We start from the raw sequence: 27,426 nt of genomic DNA, 5'->3' as shown, positions 1-27,426 counted from the left end.
AAATCAGTGTTGAACTAAGGCACAGTTCTGCTTTACCCACAGCCTCTGCCACTTTGGTCTCTCCTAAAAGAAAAATAACTTGTGAAACCAGTAAGGTTTCTCTCATAAAGACACTATTCATATAAAGACTTTTCTTCATAAGGTGCTTTCTCCTGCAGAGTGCACCTTCAGCTCAAACCCAGCAACCTGGGAGCAGTACTTACCAACTTCATCCAGAGCGCGTGTGTCCTCAGCTGTCAGTCACACAGCATCAGATTTATAAGCAGCAGGACACCTCTGCTCAAGCACTGGTCAACGATGGCACCAAACTGCTCTGTAAATTGAGAAATACTTCACTATGAACAACATTCCATGCTCAGAGGTAGAATTAAACTGCTGGTTTGGGGTAGTGGGGGTTGGTGGAGTACTCACAACAGTTCAAGCTATCGGCAGCTGCCAGGCCATGGATCTTTACCCCACCCTCCACTTAACTAAGGACTACACTGAGGACACATTCACAGCAACATACACTTAAGGTTAACAAATCCATCTAACAGTTTTGAATATCATATTTAATGCACTGAATTAAATATTCAAGTCAGATGTTAGGTTCCAGCCTGGGGTTCACAGACCTGTTGTGTGAAGATGATCACCAAACACAGAACATCATTAAAATCTGCCATGACCATATTAAAGGCAGGATTAGAAGAACCTTGCCAATTTCACAGACAAAAGCATACCTGAGAAGTGTGGCCTGAAGTCAAGTTCACAGACTGTCATAGCCTGTATTCCAGTACCTGAATTATTTCTTACATGGAAAAAGGTTTTCAGTGGTTGCTGTTGAACAGTCACCATTTGGCAACAGAGTGCAATTGCTGACTCATTTTGTTCTGTTTGTGTCCATCCTGTACCACCCCAGAGAAGCACCATTTAAAACTGATACCAATTTAAACTTAACCCAGTATCTTGTACATTGTTTGAAACATTACCCACTCGCATGTAAAACACACAAGTCTTGACACATCACGAGTGACGTTTCATTGTCAGTTACATGAATTACAGCTCTCAACAGCTTGCAGGTAGAGCTCAGGTATTCAGCTCTGCCCCCAAGGCAGGAGAATGAAAGGTTTGATAATCTCACTGAAAACCTGGCAATTTATGGAGACACCTTAAATATAACAAAAAGACTGGACAGAACGTTAAGATTGTAACATCTGGCAAAGGAAGAACCGGTTTCACATTTTAGAAGGCATGCAGAAGAAAAGGTTAATACAAGGCGCTGCTTGTGGCCTTTCTGCATGCACACACAATGACTGGACAACCATCATGGCAGATTTTATATTACTGAACTTTATGTACAAAAGCCTCTTTCAAATAAAACATTTAATGTAAAAACAATGTTTCATTTCAACAACTGAACTGGTTTTGCTTCTTGTTCTGGGGTTTTACTTTTACATCTCCTGTACCATTCCAATTCTTTTCAACCAGCTTACATGGCATCTTCAAACTCTTATCAAAGGTACATATAGAAAAGGCATCTTTATAAATAGAAAACAAAGGGACTTTTTCAGCTTTTATTATAAATTGACATGACATACAAAGTTTACTGGACAGAAGTAATTTCATTACTATTTTTGGGGGGATCACCAACTTTTTGTGCAAACAATGCTAGCCTTCTTTTAAGCATTAAGAGCATAACTGCTTAAGAAATGACATAAGCAATAATTCTAGAACTACATCTCCCCTAAAATAATCTATTTTTTTTTTACATATGTGCACAGCTTTAGCAAATTAAAGCCAGAGAGAAATGCTCGATGGACGATCCAGAGGCGTACTTGGAGTTTGCTAAAACTCAAGAGAGCTGGCAAATTCAAGAAGGTTGTAATGAAAGCTGCAGTTTCCCTCTTTCTTATTTTGTACACAAAAATCAGTGACTAAGAACTTAATACTGGATGACAAATCACATCCACACCATTAGTTAAATAGTCTCACAGTTAAAACACATCTTAAGGACCATCAAAATCAGTATTTACATTTTATAAATTTATGAAGACACCATTAGAAAGCTTATTTACCCCTTCAACAACCAGGGAACTGCATCTCATGGTGATGGAATGAAATAAAAAATTAAAAATACCTGTATTTACAGCAGCATTGTTCCTTTATAAATAAAGAATATGAAAAATGCAATATTTTAAAGGATAATAAAAAATTGAGGTGATGTCACTCAACCACAGTGCTTGCTGGAATAAACCCTTCGGTGCTGATACTGTACCAGTAGTGAAACCACTTTCCATTGGAAAAAATCTGTAAACGTATGCATAAAATGTGTTAACAGCAGTGCAAAACTGCTCAAATATAGTTTAGTCAGCATCTTAGTATCTGTATTGAATACAATACATCACAGAATACTTACATAAGAAGTGCAACACATTTTCTGGTCCAATTTTACAGTGCATTTTTCCCTCAAGAGTGGCATCTCGAAAGCCAAAGCTAAACCTTATGGCCTGGACTTGCAGTCTGTGCTCAGGCAAACAGCAGGCATGAACTTCAGAGGAAGTTAATCCATGTAATGCCTACGTACTGATTATGGACTCTGGGCTTTAGCATGGCACACTATGATGTGGAACCCTGGTCAAAAGAGTTTTACACATCAAATCATTTGTGTAGCTGTGTAAATGTGTAATAAAAATATAAAGGAGCTAATGTTCAAGTTTAAAATGGTACACTGGGCGATCAATACATCAGAATTATCCACGAAAACCAAACTGCTGGTAACCTCAAAAAGCCAAGGTGGGACTTCACTGTGTCTGTAACAGGAAAAGCCAAGATCTCTCCAAACAGGCACAAGACAAAGGAAGTGCTAAAGTTCACCAACTTTGATAGTTTTAGTGTAAGGAAACATTACTTTGTAATTTATGACCAATTGATAAATGATTTCAAATACAAGGATCAAGGTTAAACTTTAAATAGTGAGACCTTGTTTTCACAAAAAGCTAAGTGGAGAATTTCTACAGAAGTAAAGCAGTACCTGTATCCCAATCCCCCTTCCCCGCTGTTCCACAACTTCATGGTAGGAAAAACAGCCAGATACAGATGCAAAAATCTTAATATAAAAACGGTTTTACATATATTTAAATTATGTAAATTCCATAAAGTTCTTAAGACACTAATTACTAAAATTACAAAAAGATTTTCATATTGCTCTTCATGCTCAAACTCTTAGAATATTGTCATTACATCACCAAAACCGATATACATGTAGTACTTGCATAATTAACTGAATAGAAACCCTGTTAAAACAATATCCTTGTTGAAATCATTTATTTCCATCCAGCAGTGCCTGTTTGGAATCTCTGTATTTCTGTGTGTAGTTCTTTATCAAGCTCATACACCCTAGAATGTCACTTCAATGCTTGTCCGTTGAATGGCAATTGACCTCTGACTTCAGAGCTTCTGTTTCTTGCTCTGTTTTGTGACACCTGAGATGCCATCCATTTCCGAAATCCTCTCTCTCAGATTATTTTCACTATATCCATTTGTCGTCCCACTTTGTTCCTCAGAAGATTCCTCATCCGCTGGGGAGGCCGATTCTCCTTTCTCCAACTTCTGCTGCATCTCTCGGAGCCTGGCAACAGCTTTGTCTATGGACATGATGCTGATGAGGTTAAAGTCATGCATGCTGACCAGATGGAGCATAAAGTTTCGACACAAGTTCTTCTTAATTATTTTCTGTCCGTAGTTTTCCACAAACAGCATACAGGCATGATTCATTTGATTGTCAGCAATAAACCTGCCAGACCAGAAAGCCAGCGTTACGCAAGTAGAGCGCTTTCAGACACAAAAAGATGCCCTATGACATTGTTTATCAATATAACTACACTGACCCTCTATTTCAGTCTCAACATCTACAGTGTTTTTTCTCTCCACAGGCACAGGGCTATGGGGTACAAGAACAATTAAGAACTACAAACACTGTAATCTTGTTACTAAATTATCCTTTACTGACCTTTTCCTAACCAACTGAACTGAATTTTAAGTACTTAGTGAACTGCAGTGCAAAATGGTCAACCAATTCTATATAATTTATCTGTATCAAAACTAAGCACAGTAACATACCCGTGCTTCATAACATGAAGATTCCATAGTTTCATCACTTCTTTCTCGCCTTCGTTAACATCAGAAAATTCTTCAATTTGCTGGAGAAATGACAAAAGACACAAACACACCCATCAGAACTACATGTCTGCTGACAAGGAGCCAAGGCACACCTAAAATTCAACTTCTGCCACCTATACATCACAGAATGTACACTTATTTACTTCCATAATCTATGCACACCCCACTGTGCACTCCTGTGATACCAGCATCTCCTCTCTGAAGGAGAAAACCAGCCAAAACAATGAGAACTCGCTGGGGCAGGTGACTGAGCTGGCTTTGCAACTACAGGCATACTTGAAAATACCAAGAATTTCTATCATCAGTGGCTCAGCATCACAAGATTCTCTTAAAGCTCATTTTCATAATACATCCCTGCTTGTTCCTTACAACAACTGCAGACCAGCTTTTAAAAACCACAATCCATTTAAAGCAATTAGGTATAAATGGAATAATTACAGTAATGGTTTTCTCCCGCAGCCATTCGGGGTCCTTTTCATCCTCACTGTCTACTTCCATCTCTTGTGGACGCAGAGGTAAACACGTGTCACTGTGGAAATACAGCCGGTTGTGCCCGCTGCTGTACGTTCGCTGCTGCTCTACTTCTCCATCTTCAGACTCAAGGAACTCTGACATACTTGCTTTCGTACGCTTTGGCCTGGCAGAAGGTAGAACAAGTGACTGCTTTTAACCATTATCTAAAGTATGAAATTACTAAGAACTGTAATTGGTTAATACCAGTTCTTTTTCTAAGCTTTAGCTTGCAAAACTGTCATGGGAGAGGAAACTGCCAGCAATGAAATAAACCCCATTAAACACCCAACACTCTGCTCCAACCCACACTCCATCTTTTGGGGAAGAGAAGTTTTAGGACAAGGCAATTAAAAAGATAGGTACCTCAACTGAAAAGATGTAGAAAAATCACAAGCAAAGTTATCATCCTTCAATTAGTTTATTTAGTTGTAAAACACTGCACTTAAGAACAGTGATATTTAACACAGTCCATGTGGACCTACACGTTCACAAATCCCTGGGTTTCAAAACTCCAGTCCACACGTTGTATTACACAAATACAGATGGACCTTGCTTTCCACCTCCCTACCTGCAAACCAGTATGTGTGTGATAGGAGTTCTTTTGACTGGTCCGTTGCGACTGAAGGCAAACCCAGGCTGGCGATGGATATCCTGGGGATTTCCTGCATAGGAGCCATCGTAGCACTCATTGATGGAAACATCTATTCTAGCACCTTTTGGGTGATACTAAAACAGATAATTGCAAAGGTACTTAGTGAACAGGAATGAGAATACATCAGGCAGTTTATACAAGTAGCTTTTTTCAATTCTGAATACTTTAAATGTCACCCTATCAATAACACAACACAGCTCTAGTCTCCTTTTACAACACCCAAATAACTTTAACCTCTAGAAACAAATTATACTAAAGCTTCCTGGCTCTGCACCATTTTATTGTTTTATATAAAACAATTCAGAACAGAACTAATTATAATATTAAGGAAAATACCAGCAGAAAATTGATAACCCTAGAAATTAGAGCCATTCTGGATTTCCTAAAGCTTGGAGACGCTCCCAACCAAATGGAGATGACATCGCTGTCTGCATCACATAAAAGCACATCAATGCACAAACAGCAGCTATAGTCAGAATTCATCCTCCAGTGATTGGCATTATTTTTGTATATATATATATTAATACAATCAAACCCACAATTTCTCTCCCCCATGTAGCACGCAAACATCCACAGGAAGCTGCATTTAACCTATAGATACAGTCCTACAACTGAACAGGCTTGCAACAGAATCACTGCATATGTCATATCTGTGACAGACTGTGTAGTGTTTCACATTGCTGAAGTACAAAGTTACTTACAACATAATTAAAGATAAACCTGCTGTGGCAAAGCTTGAGATGTTTCAGTAAACTATAGAGCTTCCGACAGTTCAGTGTGCACCACGGGCAGTGCAAGTCATCCCGGGCTTCAGTCTGCTGCCTCGTGTTGTTGTTATAGAGGAACTGATGCAAACAAAGCAATAGGCAGTTATTAGCATCAAATGCATTTCACTGATTCACTTCCCAACCCCCAAACCAAAACTGGACTTAGTTTCAGGAGACCTCTACAGTAAGTTCTTGGGAACACTACACCAGCTCAGTGTACTCAAACTCTGGTATCTCAAGAATTTCTCCCCCACAGGGAGACCACCTGTCCCCCTCCAGATGTCTAACAAGAGATGTCCTTTGTATTTTGGAACAGCAGATGTGCCCCCAGGAAGATTAGTTTTCAAAAACACTTCCTGTAAGAAATAGTATGTGGAATGGTTCCTAATATGTGAATCTGAGACCCCTGAAGGCATCCACTGAAAGGGCAGATGGAAATTTCCATTGGAAATGAGCATTTTAATCCCATGAAGTGCTTAGATTCTAGTTCCCCCCATATGCTTATTTTCAATACCTGGTAAAATATTCTCAACTTTTGTCGAGGTTCATTTAAAACATCTCTCTCTTTTCTTGTTTGAAGGTCTGTTGGCAGCGATTCTTTCACAGCTGAAAACACACAGAGACATACGTTTCTTTGGTGAAAAGGGAAAATAAAGGAGTTATTCTACCCAAGTATGGAAGTTCTGAGCAGGGCACACTGCTGCTTAAGAAAACTGGTTACTCCAGTGTACTTTGACCTAAGCAGCTCCTATCAGCAACCAGGAAGTCTTGACACTCAGTTTCCTCCACCAACCTACAGGCAAACCCACCACATCTGAACACCAGATGTAGCTCAGTTTTGAAGAACCCTTCAGGTAACTTAAGCACTCAGGTAACAAGCAGCATTTTTCTTACCCCATTCACACAGAGAATTCTTTAGGTATAGCTAAAAGCAGTGGCTGGGAAATAAAAAAAAACAAAACACTGCTTTTTCATGGCTGCATTGCAAATACAGTTCAAGTTCAATGTCAGAAGTTTGCCAAGTAACACAACAGACAACAGTGTGAAATGCAAGTATCACACAAAATATGTAACTGAAACTTTAACCCTTAACTCTTACCCCTCAAACACTTCCTGTTTGGAATGGCAGTGCTCAGTTGCCTCTGAGCCTCTTCCATGTACTTTAATCTCAGTAAGATTATTTGATCCTATACAATTAACAAGAAACCCCACACATCAAAGGAGGTTTAGAAACCTAACCTCAGGAGAAACCAAATAATGACACCTACTTGCTTCTGAGTGGTGAAAAGCTGGCAAAACAACTATCATCTCTACTGACACAAGACATTTTAGAAGATGTGTTTATTTCATATGTAATATTTTGGAGAACAAGAGAAATTTCATCCTCTCTCTGTATGAAAAAGTGGAGGCCTCACACTTCAGCCTGCACCACATCAGAGCAATTAGAATTCCACAGATCAGTTACTTTGAGTAGTTTGTAATTACAGTAAAGCTTAAGCTGCCACATTTAGAAAGTCTTTGATGTTTTTATTCCACTGCTCTGCCCTGGGAATAATGCCAAAGTAAAATGACAACACCAAATTCACACACCCTTGGGAAAGAGGCACTGGATCTTCCTCATTTACTATCAGAACCTCTGATAGAAGTTTCCTACTACTTTCAGTCACCTCTTTTCTTGGTATTCAGAGACTGAAAACAGCATAACCATCAAACAGTCCACAACACTGCACAATACATTCCTGTATGCTGGAAGGTGGTTCCTGCTGTAACTTTACCATCTGACTAAAATACTTATCTTCTGATTCAAGAAAAAATAGGTTCCATCAGTTCATCAGCAATACAGCCGTGCCACATCCCTAAAGCCTCTGTATCTATTATGTAGCTAACTAACACAAAGTGTTAGTTATCTGCATTTGAGTCAGTCAACATGTTGCCATTTCTTTTGCAAGTCTGAGCACAAAACCTGCCTAACAAATTACAATATAGGTCTCCAAGAAGCTAAAATACCAGGAGGCCTGGAACGAGGAAGTAAAGAGAAAACAGAGTAACTTTTACAGTGAAAGTTCAAGTACTTCCCTGCTTCTGTTGCCTTTCTTCTATTGGAAATACTTCCATGTTTGTGTGTGGTCATCCATTCATCCTAAATACCTGCAATCCCTGAGCTCAGTTAAAACACCCCAGGGACTAAGCCTGGAGACACAACCGATCATTACTTCTGTAATAGGGATCTAGAAGTTTCCTTAACCACACAGTCCCAGTCTATTGACAAGCCTGGGACTACTGACTACGCTGAAGTGAATCGGGTGCCAGTTGGGCCTAGGTATGTTCATAGGTATTTAAACAGCAGGACCAGCCTGTTGTCCTCTGTACAGTTTAAGTTTTCCAGCTGTCCCAGGGCCTTACCTGCCAACACAACATTCCAAGCTGAAGTTATAAACAACCTGGAGCAGGACAAAAGAAAGATTGTATCCAGGCCAGCTCCCCTGCCACTAATTCAGATTAAATATGACAGAAAACTGCTATCAAAGAAAAAGGACACAATGGTCAAAGGTGCCTTTTCTATCTAGTATCAAAAGTATTGAGTAGTAGCTTTTTTAAGCTAAGCTGTGGGATAACAAGGAAGAAACACAGTAATAAATTTGAAATTAAGCAACTGAACTAAACTGAACAGTAATTAAAATGAGTAGAGCAAAGCAGACAATCCTGTAAGTCCTACTCACAGATTCCACCCCATTCTATTTCACACCAGGCTTTATGAGTGTTGTCTATAATCACCTCAATGTTGTCATGACTTCAAAGATGCCACTTTTTAGCTTTTAAACTTACCTTAAAAATGTTCAAAATGCAGAATACAAAGCCCATTCATTTCTGCTTTTTCATATATAAGATTACCTGAAGTAGCTGCATCTGTGCTTCAGGCTTTCTGACTCACTGAAGTGCTACACAAATCATTATTCAGCAGCAAACCCAAAGTTCGCTTACCTATAGTCTGAGTAGGTTTAACAGAATTGGGCTTGTTTTCTTGAGGGAGGCTTTCAGAATTCCGTGTTGCAAGAGGCTTGGCTATAGGAGCTGTAGACTTATCATTTGTGTCTCCTGTCCAACGAAGAGTAAACTGAAGTGTAGGTCCCTGAGAAAATGTTTCAAATGGAGGCAATCTCTGAGGGGGAAATCAAAAGTAAAACAGCAGAGTTGGTGTCTTCCCATGTACAAACCCAAGTACAAGAATACACAGAATGGGGACATGTAATTTTTTAATCACCTGAAGTCCTTGTGTTCTCAACATAAGCATACACACTTAGACATACTAAAAAAACAAGGAAAGAAAAGCTGAAGATGATGACTGTGCAGTTTCCTGCATCATTACCCACCAGCCTGTTGCCCACGGACTTCTCTTTCTACTCACACCTACTCCTAATTCTGGGGCCCAGCATTGTATATTAATACACAAACTTTAAAAACTGTACCACTACCACTGTCTGCTGTAGAAATGCCATTGTTATATTCTTCTGTGGTTATATTCTTATATTCCACTCAGTTATCAAGTTACTTCTATTTCTTCATTATTATTAACCTGAGTGAAGTACAAACTCCTATTATTAAGTATCACACCCTAAATTTATCAATGAGATTACCGAATTCCATCTTAAAAGCTCTTTATTATATTTAAAGTCTCATTAGTTTACAAAAATGCTACTGCAAGGATAGAAAGCCAATGGCAATGTGCTTATCAGATCTGGGTGATAAACACATTGGCCATGACTATTGTCTCTTCTCTTTGGAGTATGAAAACCCTCTCTTATTCTCCCAACAACTGACAGCAATCATATCCCTGTATGAATTGAGCAAAATTAAAGCAATTTAGAGATATATATATATATATTTACCATTACATGTGGAGGATCTCTTCCTAGGATCTCCCTAAGAGCCACTTCTAGTTTTCTGTTCCAATTTCTGGCTCACAGTTTAACAGAATCGGAAGCAGTATACCAGATAAAGGCTGAACAGGACACTAGAGCTTTTAACTATGGTTTTTGATCCACTTTGGATCATCTCTTTTTTATTTTTCAAAATTATACAATCACGTTAATACACAACTACTCTGCAACCACACAGAATTTTCATATTCTTCTCAGTCACTACAACCAATACTCCCCCAGAACACAGGAGCATGTGACTGAGTAAGTACATTAAATCACCTGCATTCACTACATCAAGTTGATTCATCTCAGTCAACAATTTCTCTGTGCACACCCCCTTCCCTTCATCACTAAATTTAATCAGCATTCTCTTAAGGTGTGTACAAGATCACACCTACGACAGCTCTGGTTTCCTCTTTCTTTCCTCAAAATATTCTGCTTCTGTAATTTGTTCCTTTTGATTTGTCCAACTTGAATTTTTTACAGTAATAAACACTGAATTTGCGTGATTTTATAAGACAAATTCACAAGTCATTGAAAGAGACAGCTGCCACACCTACAGAAGCTAACACTGCTTGTATTAATGATCATAGCCAAAGCCTTCCTAAACTGAGAGCTAAATTAAAACTTATACCCATACATCCTGAAGAAGTACAATTTCCCGTTCAATTTGATCCTCTTTCAGGGGAACAATCACTGACTGCATTTTGAATTGTGTTCCACCTTAATTCAGACCATTTTAAGGCGACAGGTCTTTCTGTCACTAAAACAATCCATACCTTCCCATCAAGTATTGTTTCCCATGTTGCTCTTTTCTTGCTAATGGGACACTCTTCCATTTCCTGCATGGCCACTTCATATTCCCCATCCAGAAGCTGCAAGCGTCTGTCAAGGCAAACCATGTATTATGAGTAAAGTAGCTCAATTTTACTGTTTGCTTATTAAAATGTAGAATATATTTCACAGTATTAAGTTTCCATGAACCTAAAAAGGCAGATTTTCAGGCAAATTTATTTGGCATTTCAGTGCAAACCTACAGGTGAACACCATCCATAATGGAAAAGCTGCCTAATGTCAAACACTTGACAAAAAAGCCTCCATCCAAGCGATTCCAAGAGACGTAGGAAAGCTACTGTTAATGCACGATTAATACTGCGATGGGAATCTTCCTGAGAAAACAATAAATGAAAAACAGAATGACACCCCCCCCAGATCATCTCATTTTTTCCTGCTTTAGCAATAACTGTTCTGTTCCAGCAGACCAATATGATTTTAACTACTTGTTTGATTTCACCATAGTAATGGACAACTGATCTCTTCTTTACATGCTAGCAGAATAATATCTGTGACTGCACCAGCAGGAATCTGGGCATGGAGAAAATGATGCCACCAGATAGAATGTAAGCAGTAGCATATTCCAGAGACTGTTTGTTTTACTTCTTAATTACGCTGTGACTGATCTGCAACAGAACCAAGGAATTACATCTGTCAAAAACCTGAGGAGAAAATCTGATGCATAAGTTCATAAAAGGGAATTATTTACAGGTGTCACTAAACAGGTCTAAGTATAAAATGCGCCTTATGAAACCTGTAGAGTTTTTATTTAAGACAACAATCCTAAGCTCTTATTGTAAATACCAGCTAAAAATGCAGCCAAGGACAGCCAACACTGAAAACAAAGCACAGATTTAAGACTAAACAAATTCCTAACTATTAACAGAAACAGTATTTGTTTTAGATAATATTACCTGTTTTTATCAAATACAGTCATTTGTGCTACAAATGTCTTTTCCCCATCTTCACGATTTGAAGAATTTCTTTTTCTTCTAGCTGGAAGCTCCTCATTGACATCTGTACACAACAAATATGGTATTCCATTATTATAGAAACACAAATTCAAAAGATCAAACAGCTTCTGTGCAACTGTAGAATACAAGTGACTTGATAATGTCAGATGTGCCATACAACAGAAAAGGACACAGTATTTAATAAACACCTCAATGGCAACAGAAGGAGCACTTAGCTTAACCGTTATCATATTTTTGGTATGTTCATCTATGTTTAGGGTTTATTCTTACTACTCTGTCAGCATAAATGATTTGGTATTTGATCTTCCTCCTCTTGTAGCTATAAACAAGTGAGAAAGTTTTCCATTCTACATGCGCTCTCCGAGGGTAGAACACATCATGTCTTGATAAGATTAAGAAAAACAACAACAAATTTCTAAAAGCTGTTTTCTTTATTGGCTAGTCAGTTTTGATGAGACACCATGCCAGCACCTACAGCTGAGTCAGTAGTCATCAGTGTTGCTGGAGGTTTAATGATAGTCACAGTGACCACAGGGCTCTCTTACATTACCCACCCTCCCAACAGCATTGCCTCGCACCTTCACCATGAAATATCAGTAAAAATTGGTCTTAAACTTACACAAAAATAGAAGCATAGTTTCTAGCTGCCAACTCTATTTTATCTCCATCTTGAAAAAGACTGAAAACAAGTGAAAGCCAATTCCTCATCTTATTACTGGCCCTTCTCAGGATATGACCTATGCTGCACACCAAGACAACTGAATATATGCCTGCAAGAGAAACCTTTGTAAAAGCATATATAAAGACTCAAGTTACCAATGTTTTCATTAGTTTCGCCATTTATCAGTCCATTAAACTCTCTTCTTCCTGGGCGAGTTACTCTGAATAACAATGAGTAAGACTTCACCATATGGCTGTTGCTTGGTTCAAATTCATTGCTGGAAACTGCAAGCGATGGGAAGTTGCCCGGTTTTATTTGGCTGAGGTCTGGGTTTAAAGGCACCTGCTTTTTACCTGTAGGAACCTGTCTTATCGGACAACTGACATCCTGCAGGAAAGAAAGCAAGCTAAGGTTTAGGTTTTTAGAATACAAAGGAGAGATATTAAGTATTAAAATTTACATCATTTCTGGTTTGTACTCATCCTGCCATCTTTTTGAAAACAAGCCTTGTAACAGATGTAAATTAAAAAATCTGGAGTAACAATCCCAGGTTTTAAATGTAAAACCACAGATTTGAATGTGTAAATAAAACTGGCATTTTATAACCACTTCTGGCAGCAGCCATCTTTCTCTAAGTGATTAAATTAACACTAACATGAGGCACTCAGAAAGATTGCAGAGCAGCCATTAATACTAATTTAATTCTGTTTACCTAAAGAAATTAAATGTTTTGGTTATATATATATATTTCAAGGGCTTCCTAGCTTCTCCTTCCAATATTACAAAGTGCACTTTGTAATATCTGGGAGATAAAGAACCACTTACCTAGGATTTATTATATTCAGTATCTCTTAAATAGATCATTGAACACTGTGTAGTATTGGAAAAACAAGCAAAATGGCCTAAGTATGCAACTTGCAGGAAAGCATTTCAAATAACCATCAGCACCTCCTGCTTTTATCATATATACCCATACCCTAGCAAGTAACAAAATTGGCTAGAAACAGTATTAACTCTTAAAAATGTGTTAAAAAAGCTTAACGTTCTCAGGGGAAATATAGAAAGTTCTGACTGCAATCTTTCCCTTTTTGGTTAAAAATTACAGCATGTGTTACTGAGCCTCCCATATTCCCCTAGCTGTGAAGATAATTTGCCAACTGGTGTGAAACAAACACAGCTAAAACAGCAAGCAAATTTAAAGATGCCTTGAAAAATTGTTTATGATTCATAGAAGCTAAAATCTGCAATAAACGAGATGATCGATGTAAAAAACATAGGTACAGAAAAAGCAAGGAAAGAGGCAGGAATTGGCAGATGACTGAAGAATTCAAAACAACTTATTCCTTTTAATTCAAAGGTGAAAAAGGCATAGAATACAAGGGACAGACTATTCGATGATTTTTGTGATTGCCTGGTTTACTTTAGCCTCTGGACATAGCAACAGAATTAATATTTTAATGATTTGATGCAAAAAATTGAAGTAAAAATAGAGGTGGCTGAAATTCACAATGAGCAAGTCGGACATCCAAGCAAGCGGAATCCAATGAACAAAGCCGAATCCTTTCTTAAAACTTCCAGTTCTTCCTCATAAAGTAGAGCAACACCCATATACATATATGTATGTATGTATGTATATCTGCTTCTTAAGAATCCCTTATCCAGTCAATAGAAAACAATTTTAAGAACTAATTTATTTTAGACTAAATCTCAACAGAAGCATCATTTCACCATTACCTTGTTGCATGGCAATGTTCATTACATATTCCAGAATCAGGTAATCATTTTGCTTTAATGTATATTAGTTGTTTGTCAAATCATCTTTACCTTTCGTTTCTTGTGGCACACTTTCACGAGCAGTACTTCCAGGGTTACAGAATTTTGTTCATTCTCTGAGTTTTGTGATGGCTTATCTAAACAGAAAAATATTTTCAGTTTTGAAAGAGGTGAAGATCTATCTAGTGGTGTAAATCCACCTGCACATGGTGTAAATCTATTTTTAAACCATAGGTACCTTAGGCACAAAGTCCTCCAGCCAAATTCTAAGATGTAATTCTCCCCAGACTTAGTGCAAATTCCCACTTGAGAACATATGCTACCTACCTGTTCTAACATTAGCAGATTTAAAAGCATAGTTGATCACCAGTGTCAAAGCTTGCTACCTTTGGTATTGTCAAAACTGGTTTATAGCAGAGTAAAAGGGTACTAGTAGATTTCAGGCAAGTCAGAATACACTAGTTACACATGAGTCACATTAGTTCCTGTATTTTCTTTCCTTTGCAGTTTGCAAACCTAGAATTTGGTTTGCATCAAAACTTTACATCCAGATGCTATCAGATAGGGGAAAAAAAAAAACCAAAATAATAATAAATACCCCTTAAATATTATGCAAGGTTAAGTATATAGAGAATAGCTGTTAAAGGACTCTTGAACCTGAAAAAAAGTCTTAGAAAGTAAGACCTGCCTTCACGGTCTCAGCAGTAGGATCAGCAATACGAGTTAAGAATTGTCTCACAAAATAAATGTCATCGTATTGTAAGAGAACGTTTAATAACATGGATATATGTTTATCTGAAAATGCGACCTCGTATGGAAGAAATACAAAGATAAAATCCAATTACACATATGGTTAAAGAACAGTTTCCAGAAGAAATGCTGACACACAATGATTAGCCCAAACTGAATGAGTCCATAAGAAATTATTTTTGCTCTTTTTGAATCTTAGAAGTATCAGTGTGGGCTTAATTTAAAAAGCACAATGGCATCACCTTAGTCCATCTCACATGGAGGGAGGGGTAACCAAAACCACACTTCAGTTTCAAGAGTTTCTAGAGTAATTTTTATTCAGACAAGTGACCGAGTTAATTGCACTAGCTTAATTTAAATATTTCCTGTACTTAATATTCACTACAGCATACATTGCTTATTTTAGTGATATACTTTTCTATGGTACAAATGACCATCGGGCTCTATTTGTGGTATTCTCTTGAAATGAAAAGAGCAGAGTCGCACAACTTGGACATTGAAAAACACACAGAAAGTATTAAATATATTTCTATTTATAGAAATATATTTATATATATATAAAAATAATATATAAAGCATTGAATATTGAAAAATCTACTACAGCCCATGTCTGTGTAATATCACAATGTAGTAGTAAAGCAGTAAGAATCCCAGACTGGTTTGGGTTGGAAGGAACCTTAAAGCTCATTCAGTTCCAAACCCTTGCCATGGGCAGGGACACCTCCCACTAGAGCAGGCTGCTCAAAGAAAAAGGACTACTGGCAAAATTTATGGAACAACCACCCTATCCACTGGGTATTTTAAAACTCAACAGCATATCCTTCCCTCCCCCTTTGTTCTATACTTCCCTATTCTTAGCATTAGCTGCCCCAAAATCTTTTCTGGTTTCCCAGCTTAAATACTGAAGGTAACATATAACATGAAGCTCTTGAGAGCAGAGACAAGACGAATACTATCCATTCAGGCCAGCAGTATTCTGAAGATCCAGAATGTTCCTAATCTACAGATTTTAAGAACTTTCTCAGACTAACATTACAGTTTAATACAGAAAAGATTCTGAAATCTAAACACTTACTGAATAGATCTGGTTAAGCATAAGATACTTTGAGGGTAGCAGCATCCAGAAAAAGGTACAGAACCTGTTACATGAATTGTATTAGCTTGTACATCCAAAGACTAATTTGCCATTCAGAATATTTTTAACTGAAAAATTAGCAACGCTGCTTCATTTTAATAGACAATCATCTATTTTTTTCCTAGGGATGTAAGAAGACAGTGAGTTTACAGCACAAAGCATGTCACCACTGCTTCCATTAAAGCAACAGAAGCCATCATTCTCTTCTGTGAAGTCCAATATTCCAATTTTGAGAGGCAAAGCCTTACGCGCAGAAAAGATACAACTAAATGACTGCAAGTAACACCACCACCATTTCCATTGCTTTTATAACCACTGACATGGCCTTTGCCTCATTTCTAGTCTCTACTTGACAAAATTTATTCTCACACTTCTGTTTTAAATTAAAACCACCTAAATTTTCTAACTACTTTCAAGCCTGGGGTTTGGGGGTTTTTAAAGCTATTTCAAACACCCCAAAGACACACTCCCATGGAATTACTTTCTTCAGGAATTCCTCAAGGCCTATTTCAGTTTGAATGGATGATGACTTCAAGTATTTCTCAATCACTGTTTTGATTAAAACCCCTGAAGTTCATCTGCTTAACATCATAATTACTCTCCAACATATTTCAAGTGCTACTGAAAGTATTATAACTAATGGGACAGCCTGAGCTTAACTAACTTAAAATCTGTGTCCAAACAGCCAATATTAAAAATATTCAACTATTCCCCTCACAGATCTACACTAATTTCAAAGGTTCTATACAAAGAAACAGTACAATGAAGGAATTAGCAAACATACCATTTTTATGGAAGAACCCAGTAAACGTAAGTTGCAAATGAGCAGATAAGCTAAACAGAAAAACAAGAAAGGAAATGTTAGAACAAATGAGTATTTTCTTCTCATAGCAGCTGCTCCATTCTCTGATGTTCAGGACAGACCTAGACAAGAGGCAGAACTATAATGATGTGGTCCTTCTTTCTAACTTGCAAATTGCCTGGATACAGCAACTGTAATTGATGCAAAGTCGTAGACCAGTTTTCTCTTAAAGAGACTGACTGTCTCTGTGTACTCTGTGACTTGACACATAATTAAAATCAGAGGTTTAAACCCCACAGTAGCAGGGAATTGTCAACACGAGCTCTTGCCTTCACAGGCAGGCAGATACATTTCCCAGACATTCTTCAGCAACAGAGAAGAATTTTGGTGTAAACTTTCTAGAACTTCACCCTGAACCATGCGCTTGATAATGAATTTTTTTCAACAAGTACTTTCAGTTTGATGAGGAGAATCTTTACAACGGGGAAGCTACTGCCTTAGAAAAAAGATTGCAAGTCATATCAAGTCCACATCATCCGTGACATACACAATCAAAATATTAACTGCATCTGGTTTGTTTCGCAGCACCGCAGCTCAGAGCCTCAAGTATTCTCAAGAGTATTCCGCTGACTGCAGACGCATTTCATTTCAAATTGTTAAATTCAGAACACATAACAGCTTAAAGCAAGTATTCATACACCTAGAGTACAATGGGTTTCAAAACCACTTAAGTGTTTCTGAAGTACACAGTACTAAACAAGGTATCATCTGTTACACTATAACTCCAGATACAACTTTGATCACCTTCACTGACTTCTCAGGAAGATAAAACCCGAGATTCAACACTTATTTTTAAACACAAACATTTCCAAGAGCAAGGACAGGATTAGTCAAAGTGCCAATAGTTTCAGGATTCAAAAGACTGTGTCTACAGCAACTTGCATCATTCATCCAGATTATTTTTCCAGACCAATTCTAGACTAAAGTACAATTTTAATAGTTTTAAAAGCAGAAAAAACACCACACAAATCAATACTCTACTTTATTTCAACATGATCCTTATCCTTAAAACAAAGATATTTACCTAGCAAGTACCCACAATATATGCAATAAAAGATAATCAAGAAAAATAAATGTACAGCTTCTTAGAACACAAAATTTATGTTTGTTTGACACTAAACTGTATCTAGCATGGCTGCCTCTGAAGCAGTCTATTTGCAAACACTATGGAAAAAGAACACCTGGTTAAAAGCCAAGCAAGCACCACAAAAAACAATTTCAACAGGTCTTCACACATTGCAGCAACTTAGGCGAGTCTTTAAAATGTCCAGAATGCTTTACATTTCACCATCTATTCAGCACATTAAAGGGTTTTGGCTAATCATCTACAGTTTTTGCACCAAAAGAGAACACAAAGCCAACCTGCAGGACCAAAATTGATCCCTGACTGAACAGCAGACTAGCTTATTCTGAAAGTCTGAGAACTGATAGGTTAATTTCCATCATATACACTGTCACAAGGACTTTCAGGCTTTAACTTATACAGAAAGGATGCACTTTAAAAAAACCTGTTATGGTTATCATCTATCACACTCATCACAAACATTCTGTATATTACATCACTTCTCAGCGAACATGCTTTTCATACCCTTTTATTTAAGCAGTAGGAAAAGCTACTCGCGGCAAATACCTATTTGAGGCTTCTATTCGCATTTTAAGAAACAGCATGACAAATACTGAAAGCTTGATACTGTTTTTCTTGAAGTTTTTAAGTGACCAATGCACAAACACCCATTTTAAGATTTCAGAAGCAACATTTCAAACACTAAGTACCTTGCTTCTAATAATTACTCTTATCACTTTATCAAAGACTTTTGATTTAGCACATGCACACAAATACATATGCAGGACAGTACCTGTGAGATTCTTGTTCTCCCTTCATTTTTTCTACTTTTGATAACATGTCATCTACTTTAAATGTTTTCCTGTGAAGAAAAGCAGAAAGAATAGTTTCATACAGCCACTACTTCCATCATATGCAACAAGAAAATTTGACTTGGCTTTTAATCTAGAACTGTCTATACAATGTTAGCTTTCTGTTCAGAAAGCACCCTTTATATACATAGTAGCACACCCATGTTGCAGGGACACAGCTGCAATACAGCTTCTCAAGCTGCATCAAAAGAATACAAAGAATTAAAACCATGACCATGCCTAACCACATTTCACCTTTGGTCAAAGAAAGTCTTCTTGCTTTAGTGACACTTAACACCTACTAGGAATTTAAGTGCCAACTCTTCAGTCATTACTATTTTAAACTTGATAATAATGAAAAACACTTAAATCCTCATCTGACCAAACCACCTAACTATAAGATAAAGCCTTTCTCCACAAAGTTATGTTAAATAGATGTGATACAAAAATCAACGAATTCTGAAGCTACTTCTAGAGCACACTCACGGGAAACAATGTCACAGAGAATAATCGCTTCAAATTATTTCTCTCCATAATTCTGACATCAGTCTGTTCACGCTCGTATGTTCAGCCTGTTCTACCATACATACAATTTATTGTTCATTACTAAATAAAGTTCACTCATGAACAGAAGTTGTTCAGTGGTTTCCACAACAGCCTTTTTTCTTTAAAGGCAAATAAATGCTTGGACCTAGATGGCAAAAAAATCGCACTAGAGTGACAACGGCAGAGCTGTGAGGGCATCCTTCCATTACATTTATGCCTCAGAAAAATGAAGAAAGAAGAACATAAACTGTTGCCAAATGCTGGATTTCTTGTGAAGGGAACAACGATGACACAGTCTGGGGATGTGGGAAGCATCATCTACAGAAATATCCTGACTGATGTCATACGCTGTCCACATGCAGCATGAAATGCATCTGAATGACTAAGTTACCATTCGCATGGTGACTAATAGTAGCCCTGGACATGAAACACAAGTACAGGGCTACAGCCAGATAACAAGGACAAAAATCATTATGATTTGTGTAGTAAACAATCACTGATTCAGAGGTTTACTCAGCCTAAGGTTCAGAGATGACAGATTCAAGAGCTGACTCACCTACACTAAAATGTGGGATTATTAAAATGCACATTGCAAGGCTCAGCTTTGAAGCAAGAGATGTTAAAAAGAGGAATTTCTGGAAAGTTTCAGATTCTAAGGTAAAAAGGAAATTAAAAATCTCTGCATTCACTTTGTCCAAGCTCATCAAAACCAGCACAGTAAGTAGCCTTCTTCGGACTAGAGAATTGCTTAAAAGAGCTCTACAGCAAATTTATGTCATGACTGGAATATGAGCCAGAAACCAGCTAAGAGACAAACATGTTTCAGGAATGGGGGAAAGTTTAACAATCTTTCATAAGATATACCAGTATCTGACACAGCCTGCATTTAATATTTGTGAGCATTATTGATCCAAAAAGAACAATGACACCACCTTTCCTAATTTCAAACTCAGGTTAGTCAACACAAGAAGAGAGTCCTCCTAAAACAAGATCTCTCAGAAAAAAATAAAAATTGCAACAAAATAACCACATTAAATCCAAATTGTTGCCTTTAATTTTAAGAAAACTTCAAAATGACAGAAATTTCCTCTAAACTACTATTTTTATGGTCCCACATATATCAGACAAAACAAAGTAATAACCATCTCTAACACCCAGGGTTTTTAAGACAGCTTTTGCTTACGCTACAAGTATGTGCATCTTGCACATTCCTTTCTCCACCCACTCTTATTCCAGTCAAGCACACTAATAATTAGCAAAGTATTAAAAGTCACATCCCAGCATACCATTATCCTGTCAATAAATAAATTATTCATTGCATGGAAATAATTTTTTATTAAGAGTTAGGAACTTATTTCCACTGCCATCATTTGGCCTAACAATACAATAACACCTGAAGACAGACCTATAGGCTGAAAGCCCAATTCAGTTCTCCATCAAGGATCACTTGACCAAAGCGTATCACCTCTCCAATGATAAGCAGCAACTTCAATACCTTTTTAGCCCAAGTTGACGCATGCATATTAACTTACTGCCTACCAACGCTTCTCTATACGCATTCTAGTCTTTAGAAACACTTTCTCAAGTATTAAACACACAGATCAACATCAATGGATAATTTCTTGGTAAAAATGCAGTTTTACTTCCCTGCCTCCACGTGATAAAATCTGTCATTTTTCTCAGACTACTGTAGAGATAGAGATAAAAGATGCGGAGCTATAATTACTCTTGTCATAGGTTAAGTTCTATAAAGCTTGGAGGTAAATTTTTTATACTTTATGTATGTATGATGCTGGTTACGGAAATGGCAATTAAAACAATGATCAGCATTTAAAAATGGCCAAGTTAACAAGTTCCAGGGAGAATAAATAAAGATACATGTATAGTCATGGCCCACATAAGCAGGCTAACAATGATGCAGTTCCAAAAGATACTTGTTTGCAACAAGAACTCTACTAATACACTTTCACTATACTGAAGCCAGGTAAGTATTTTTTTTCCTAGTATAAGCCTATAGAAGATCCTTCTACTCCAGTTTGGATATTCAAAGTCCCCTTTTCCACCAGATTAACATCACCACATACCTTAATTACTTCTATTGAATAAAGAATGACAGTTAAGGTCTTGCACATATTTGAAAGTGTTTACCAGCACAGATCAGCAAACAACTACCCTGCTAACCTCCCTCTGGAGGTTCAGTTGAGACTGTTTTGCCCCTACATCTAAGTAGTCTAAACTAACTTTAAACTACAACTATTGCGGTTTTAACCAGGCTGAAAGAGAAGGACCACAGTACTGAGACAGTATGGAAATGTGGGAGAGGGGAACAATACACTTCACAAGTATTTTCTGGGGTTTTTAATCCCTCCAATTATGCTACCTCATTTCTGATGCATTCATTTGTTCTTATAAAGGAAACATACTGAAGTGTTTTACTTAAATCTTCCTAGACCTAATTACCAGAATGATTTCAATATTGTCAGAATTAGTGAGAGAAATGGCTATTAATGTCTGTTATTAGAACACTACCTACCTAGAATCCCAGTTCTAAAACAAAGTGTTAAGGGAACTAGAAAAAAATCATTATTTTTCAGACAGAAATGACTTGTGCAGCTGAATCTGAACAGGAATTTGGAACAGCGGACAACACAATGTACATGCAAAAGTACTGTTTCTTGTCTCCCAGCAACTAGAGCAGATATCCAAAGAAACGGATTCAGGTAGAACATACGCATTTCAATCAACTAGAAGTTAACATAAGCTATAAACAAAAACTTCCTGTTGCACAATTCTAGTTAAGGTAAAAACAAAACAAAACCCAAACCAACCTGAACATTATTCCTTAAAATTTAGCTCCGAGTTATTTTAAAATAAGCAAAATACTCACTTTGGCAACTTTTGAAAGAAAAAGTAAGCAGCAAGTTCAAGTTTAAAAAAGATAAGGCTTATCATTATTTGTCCTAAGTACATGAAGATGTACGTTCTGAATTCAGTTTGAAGGAAAAGTGATATTGGCACTAATAGCTAATGGCAAGAACATTAAATAACACCCAAGAATGCCAAATAAGAGCTATATTTAAATAAAAAACCATGCAAATTCTATCACTCAACATATCATTCAGAGACTATCTTCCTTAGATACAAAATTTAAATTAGAATTGTCTGCATAATCAGATTTTATTGCCATTCATTAAGCATTCATGATTAAGTATTTCTGTCCCACAGCAACTGTTCCAAGGCATTAAGAACTTCAATGTTAAAATATTATTTTTAAGTAAGTGTTCAGGCTACAGAAAAATCCAAACTAACAAATGATTTTCAGTGAAGAGGAAGTAACCGAAAGGACTTTGCAATTCTGCTAATAAATAGCAAACACCACACACTTTTCACTCTGCAGTATTTATGTATGTTAATATCAAAACCAAAAGTTCTGTGTTTTTTTCCTAAAAATAAAATGTTTCATGTGATTATGATCAAGCACCACTGATTACAACAGCTCGGGTTGGTTTTTTAAGAAGTTCTCGATGAAAACAGAAAACCAACAGGACAATTACTAAGGATTCTATAGATACTTCTCCACATTTGAGTACTCCCACTACCAATAGGAGTCACAAGCATGAAGTCACACACACCCTTCACATTGCAGAAAACTTCTTAGGTCTCAGAATCAATTGTGAAATGATGTATACATTTTTTAAGCTCTTCAAAAATAAAAGGTCATGCCTGATACACCACATGAAAAGAGGAGGTCGCCCTCCACTATTTTTTGGACTTCTACTGGGTTGACATTTCAGGATTACTTTTCAGAAACAATGTTACCTTTTGATATTTGTTCGGGAGTTTCTGTGGGACATGTAAGTGAGGGTCCTGTGCAAAAATATTGGCTGTAGGGGGAAAACAAAGAAAAGGGTTATGCTTTAATTAAAATTTCCTACAAGTCCAAAGTAAAGGAGCGATAAAGACCAATTACTCACTGCTATTAGATTCCGGGTACGTAGAAATCTGTATATCTGTGTTGGTTCTAAGAAAAAGAAATACGTGTTATCCAACATACCTTCTACCTCCAGAAAGAGCCTTACATTGATATAAAAATATCTTTTTTAGCATGTTTTTGCTCTTTAAAATAATTATCACATAAGTCACTGTTTAAATGAAGAACCACGATGTCCAAATAACTCCAAGCTAACAAGGGAAAAGTTACTCTACCTACTGTACAACACAAAGCAAGTTCTTGTTTAAGCTACCATAAATCAGTAGTCACAACTATGACTGCTCTTGCTTTCCACAAAGTATGTTTCTTACAGGCTTTTTATCATAAAAAACCTCAACCTATTACAACCTATTACCAAATAGGTAAATTTTCTTCACAAAGTTAAGGAGCATGCGTGATACAATACCAAAAGAGTAGACTGGATTTACATAGTCAATTTCGTATCTGATTGTTTTATCCTTCTGGAAAGTACCAAGGTCACTTGCACAAGGTACCAAAATAAGAACAGAGACTGTCAGTTGACTACGAGACATTACAGATCATTCTACAAGAAGAAATTCATTTCCAAAACCTTTTTACGTTCATAGGATCAGAAAAAAACGTTGATTCTGGTATAGCAACCACTGCTTCAAAGAGCAATCAGAAGGAAGATAATACAACTGTGTGCAGTACAGACACGAAAGGGCAGCATCGTTTGAAATAGGTGAAACAACCAAAGTTCAAAAGATCTAGACTTGCCTACAGAAAAGAGGAGCTTCCGCTTAGTTTCAACCAATTCAGTTAAATCAGGACAAAAAAAGGTTTTTGTCTGGATCAGGTTATATCTAATGAGAATTCCAATCTAAACTGAAATACACCCTTTTTACACTGAAATAAAAGCCTGTTTCATTAGGTTATGCCAGCAAGAAATTAGGAAATGACTTGATAAAACACATTAAATGATGAGAAACAGAATGAAGAACACCTTGATTCCTGTGCTACAGCTGTTAACACTGCCTCCATTTCCCATATAAAGAAAAACAAACAACTATTTTTTAAGAAATAAAAAACTTTTTATTTTCAGATGACTGCAAAACAGTTATTTCAAACAGCTGGAAACCTTATTTTAGTTTATGGAATTCTGTGATTAAAAGTGAAGGAGGACAGCATTTTATATCTTTTATCACTTTTTAAAGATACTATTCAGCCTCATGAACACTTACGAACGTTAAGACCCCAAAGAATCTATTATTAGAGAGACATATTATTATTAGAGAACGAAATCTTAGAATTCTCAGTATTTCCTTTCAGAAGCCTGATGAAAACCAGTAAAATTCTGCTTAATGCAAATGATTGTAATGAAATCTGTGTTTTTCACATCAAGATGAAAGATGGAAAAGAAAGAAATTAAGCAACGTGCACTTTGCTAGAAAGTGAAAATGTAAAGTAGTCACAACTTTTAAAGCAGTATCTCGGGGGGTTTTAGTCTCCAAAAAAGCATGACACGATTAGAATTCAGACAGGTATGAAAACATTAAATTACACTCACAAGGATGTAATTTAATTTAAAGACAGCACACTGCTGCTTCAAATTTAGCTTTCCCAAGTAGAAAAGCTCTGAAACACACATTTCATCCTGCAAGCAGACATGTTTCTCAAGTGCTTATTATTCAGCAAAAGCTTAAAACGAATCCTTATCTTTTTCTAGCATATGACCTTGAAAAGGGGCAAAAACACGAAGGAAGAATGTGATTCGATACTACATTTGTTAGGATTTTTTAATCCATTATGTACTTATTGCAGTTTTCCCATAAAATTCACACTGTGGAGCTAACACACCACGATACATTTACAATGTTAACTTATTCCTGATCGCTACCTGCACAGATCTATCTGACAGACTGAGGCATGGGCAAGGGAATTTTTTCCCCTGCATCTTGGACGCGGACACTGAACAAACCTCTTAGAACTCATTTGCTACTTGACCTATTTGCAGTACTGTATTTACTGAACACAGAGCTTTGTTAACAGGGCTGATTCAAAGGACCCCACGTTAGTAAGGATTTTACAGACCACCAAAAACTCCAATGCTTTCTCAAACACTGTCACTGTCTATAGCAAGCGAGCATAAGCGGTGACAGCACCAATCCTAAAACAGGATCATGTATTTAATATGGCATTAAAAATTTCCTTCAAATCCTAGCAATTGCACAGAAATATTTCAGTACAATGTATGTCTATTGCTACACTATGCTTTCGAAGCAGATTTCCATAAACAACTTTCTGGTGCATCCAAGGGGATTCTCCTCTTATCTGGCACTGCCACAGGGTGATGTGTGGGTCGCAAAGGTCAATTTCCAATATGAAATCTCAACTAAGGGACAATTATGGCCAGACAAAGAAAAACCAAGTACAGTGAAGTCTTAATCACATCCTGCCCCTGAAAGGGGTTCCAATGGCAGTCGCCAAAGGGGAAGAAGAGCCTCCAGGTTCTCAACTCCCCTGTGCCTCCAAGGGCTGTTAGAGGAGGGAAGGGAGCCAGCAGCCACCCCGAAAGCCTGATGGGAGCTACTACTGAGCAACCAAGTTCATCGGCTGGGCGCAGACACAACCCGCCCTCCGCTCGGCGGGCCCCGGCCCGGGGCGCCTCTCACCGCCCTGCCCCACACCGGCCCCCGAACCTCACGCTTCCGCCCGAGCCCCGGCGGGCCCCCGCCTCCCCGGCCGAGCCCCTTCCTCCCCCAGCCCCGCTCCCCTTCGCCCTCCTCCCCGGTCCCAGCTCCCTCCCTCCCCCGACCATGTTTACCCCCGGAAGCCCCTACTCTCCACAGCCCTCCCCTCCTCCTCCCGCCCTTTCTGCGGCGGCCCCAGCCGGTCCCGCCGGCTCGGGCCCCCACTTCCTCCCCCGGCCCGGTACTCACTCTCGAAGGCCTGAAGAAAGAGCTCGTGGTCGGCCTGGATCTGCTCCATCTTCGGCTTCTTCACGGGGGGCAGCGCCGCCGCCGCTGCCGCCGCCGCCGATGAGGCCGAGGAACCGCCCGAGTAGCCGCTTCCTCCGCCGCCACCGCCGCCGCCTGCGGCACCACCGGATTTGCCGCCGGGAGCCGCCGCCGCCGCCGCAGCGGAGCCCCCGAACCCCCCGCCGCCGCCGCCGCCGCCTCCGCCGCCACCTCCTCCTCCTCCGGCGGCGCCGCCAGCGGAGCCCGAGCTGGGCCCCGCACCTCCACCGTGCTTCTGAGGAGCCATGGGCCTGGCCCCCGAGAGGGCCCCGGCAGGACGGAGACCGAGCGGGGAGGGAGGGGGCGGCTGGGGCGGGTGGGGTGAGGCGGGGGGAGGGGAAGCGCCGAGCTCCAACTCCTCCAAGTCTCCTCCGCTCCGCTCTCCTCAGCGCTACGACCAGCCGAACCCGACGACCACGACACGCCCGCCTCCCCTACTCTCCCATTGGCTCCGAAGATGGCGCCGCACCGCCCCATTGGCCGGCGCGGGGCCCGCCCCCGCGTGACGCACGGATGGTTCTGGAAGAGTTTGGTTGGTCCGTGCGCTCCGCCGCTTGGCGCTTCTCCCCTCCCCCGCCTTTGAACTGAATTCGCGGGAAAGGGCCGCTCGCCCTCCGGCGCGGGGCATGCTGGGTAGAGCGGGCCGCCCCTCACCGCCGCCGCGCGCCGCGCCGGCTCTGCCCTCGCACCCCTCAGCCGCTTCACCCGCAGATCCGCGGCTCTGTGGCTCTGTGGCTCTGTCCCGCAGCCTCCGCGGCAGCACAGGTTGTTGGTCGGGAAGCCGTCCCCTGCGCGGCGGGGCCGCTGAGGGGATGCCAGCTGAAGCTGGGGTTTGGTCGTTGAAAGAGCCAAAATAGTGGGAATAGAAGCATAAATCGGTTTTGTGGTATAAAAATATATTATATTGGGTCGGACGGGAGGTCCTGCCAGTGTCCCGTAGCTTTGACCTTGATGAAGCATGAGGTTTCCTCAGGACAGCACAAGAAACCACTCACAGG

The 27,426-nt window shown here is 39.0% G+C and overlaps 1 protein-coding gene across 2 annotated transcripts; it reads right to left on the bottom strand.

Moving 5' to 3' along the window:
- Positions 1 to 1,539: 1,539 nt before the first annotated feature.
- On the bottom strand, positions 1,540 to 26,833 carry SUZ12 (SUZ12 polycomb repressive complex 2 subunit). Of its 2 annotated transcripts, XM_057418449.1 has the most exons (16): positions 26,351 to 26,833; positions 23,434 to 23,480; positions 23,279 to 23,343; positions 18,856 to 18,924; positions 16,922 to 16,971; positions 14,304 to 14,389; positions 12,635 to 12,866; positions 11,759 to 11,861; positions 10,790 to 10,895; positions 9,073 to 9,250; positions 6,605 to 6,696; positions 6,025 to 6,168; positions 5,240 to 5,397; positions 4,597 to 4,795; positions 4,099 to 4,178; positions 1,540 to 3,772 (listed from the first exon to the last, which is right to left on the bottom strand). In XM_057418449.1, exons 1-16 carry the CDS (start codon positions 26,673 to 26,675, stop codon positions 3,427 to 3,429), a joined length of 2,280 nt encoding a protein of 759 aa, XP_057274432.1. In that variant the 5' UTR covers positions 26,676 to 26,833; the 3' UTR covers positions 1,540 to 3,426. The 2 variants fall into 2 exon arrangements, with proteins under 2 accessions (XP_057274432.1, XP_057274433.1); XM_057418450.1 differs by lacking the exon at positions 23,434 to 23,480 and having other exon boundaries at positions 26,351 to 26,468.
- Positions 26,834 to 27,426: the final 593 nt, after the last annotated feature.

Source organism: Pezoporus wallicus, unplaced genomic scaffold (genome assembly GCF_028554395.1).
Source record: "Pezoporus wallicus isolate ANWC-B61680 ecotype Strahan unplaced genomic scaffold, APGP_CSIRO_Pwel_v1 contig_3710, whole genome shotgun sequence".
Classification (NCBI taxonomy): Eukaryota; Metazoa; Chordata; class Aves; order Psittaciformes; family Psittacidae; genus Pezoporus; species Pezoporus wallicus.
This window is presented reverse-complemented; position numbering and strand designations above follow the sequence as displayed.

What these genes read in the sequence shown, in the direction of transcription:
- SUZ12 (XM_057418449.1), bottom strand. Translation starts at nt 26,675, where the DNA reads ATGGCTCCTCAGAAGCACGGTGGAGGTGCGGGGCCCAGCTCGGGCTCC. An exon ending in AGTTGAGAATATTTTACCAG is followed by an intron (nt 6,169 to 6,604) that starts GTATTGAAAATA and finishes TGTTTGCATCAG; the next exon opens with TTCCTCTATAACAACAACAC. An exon ending in ACACACATACTGGTTTGCAG is followed by an intron (nt 4,796 to 5,239) that starts GTAGGGAGGTGG and finishes ACCTTCTGCCAG; the next exon opens with GCCAAAGCGTACGAAAGCAA.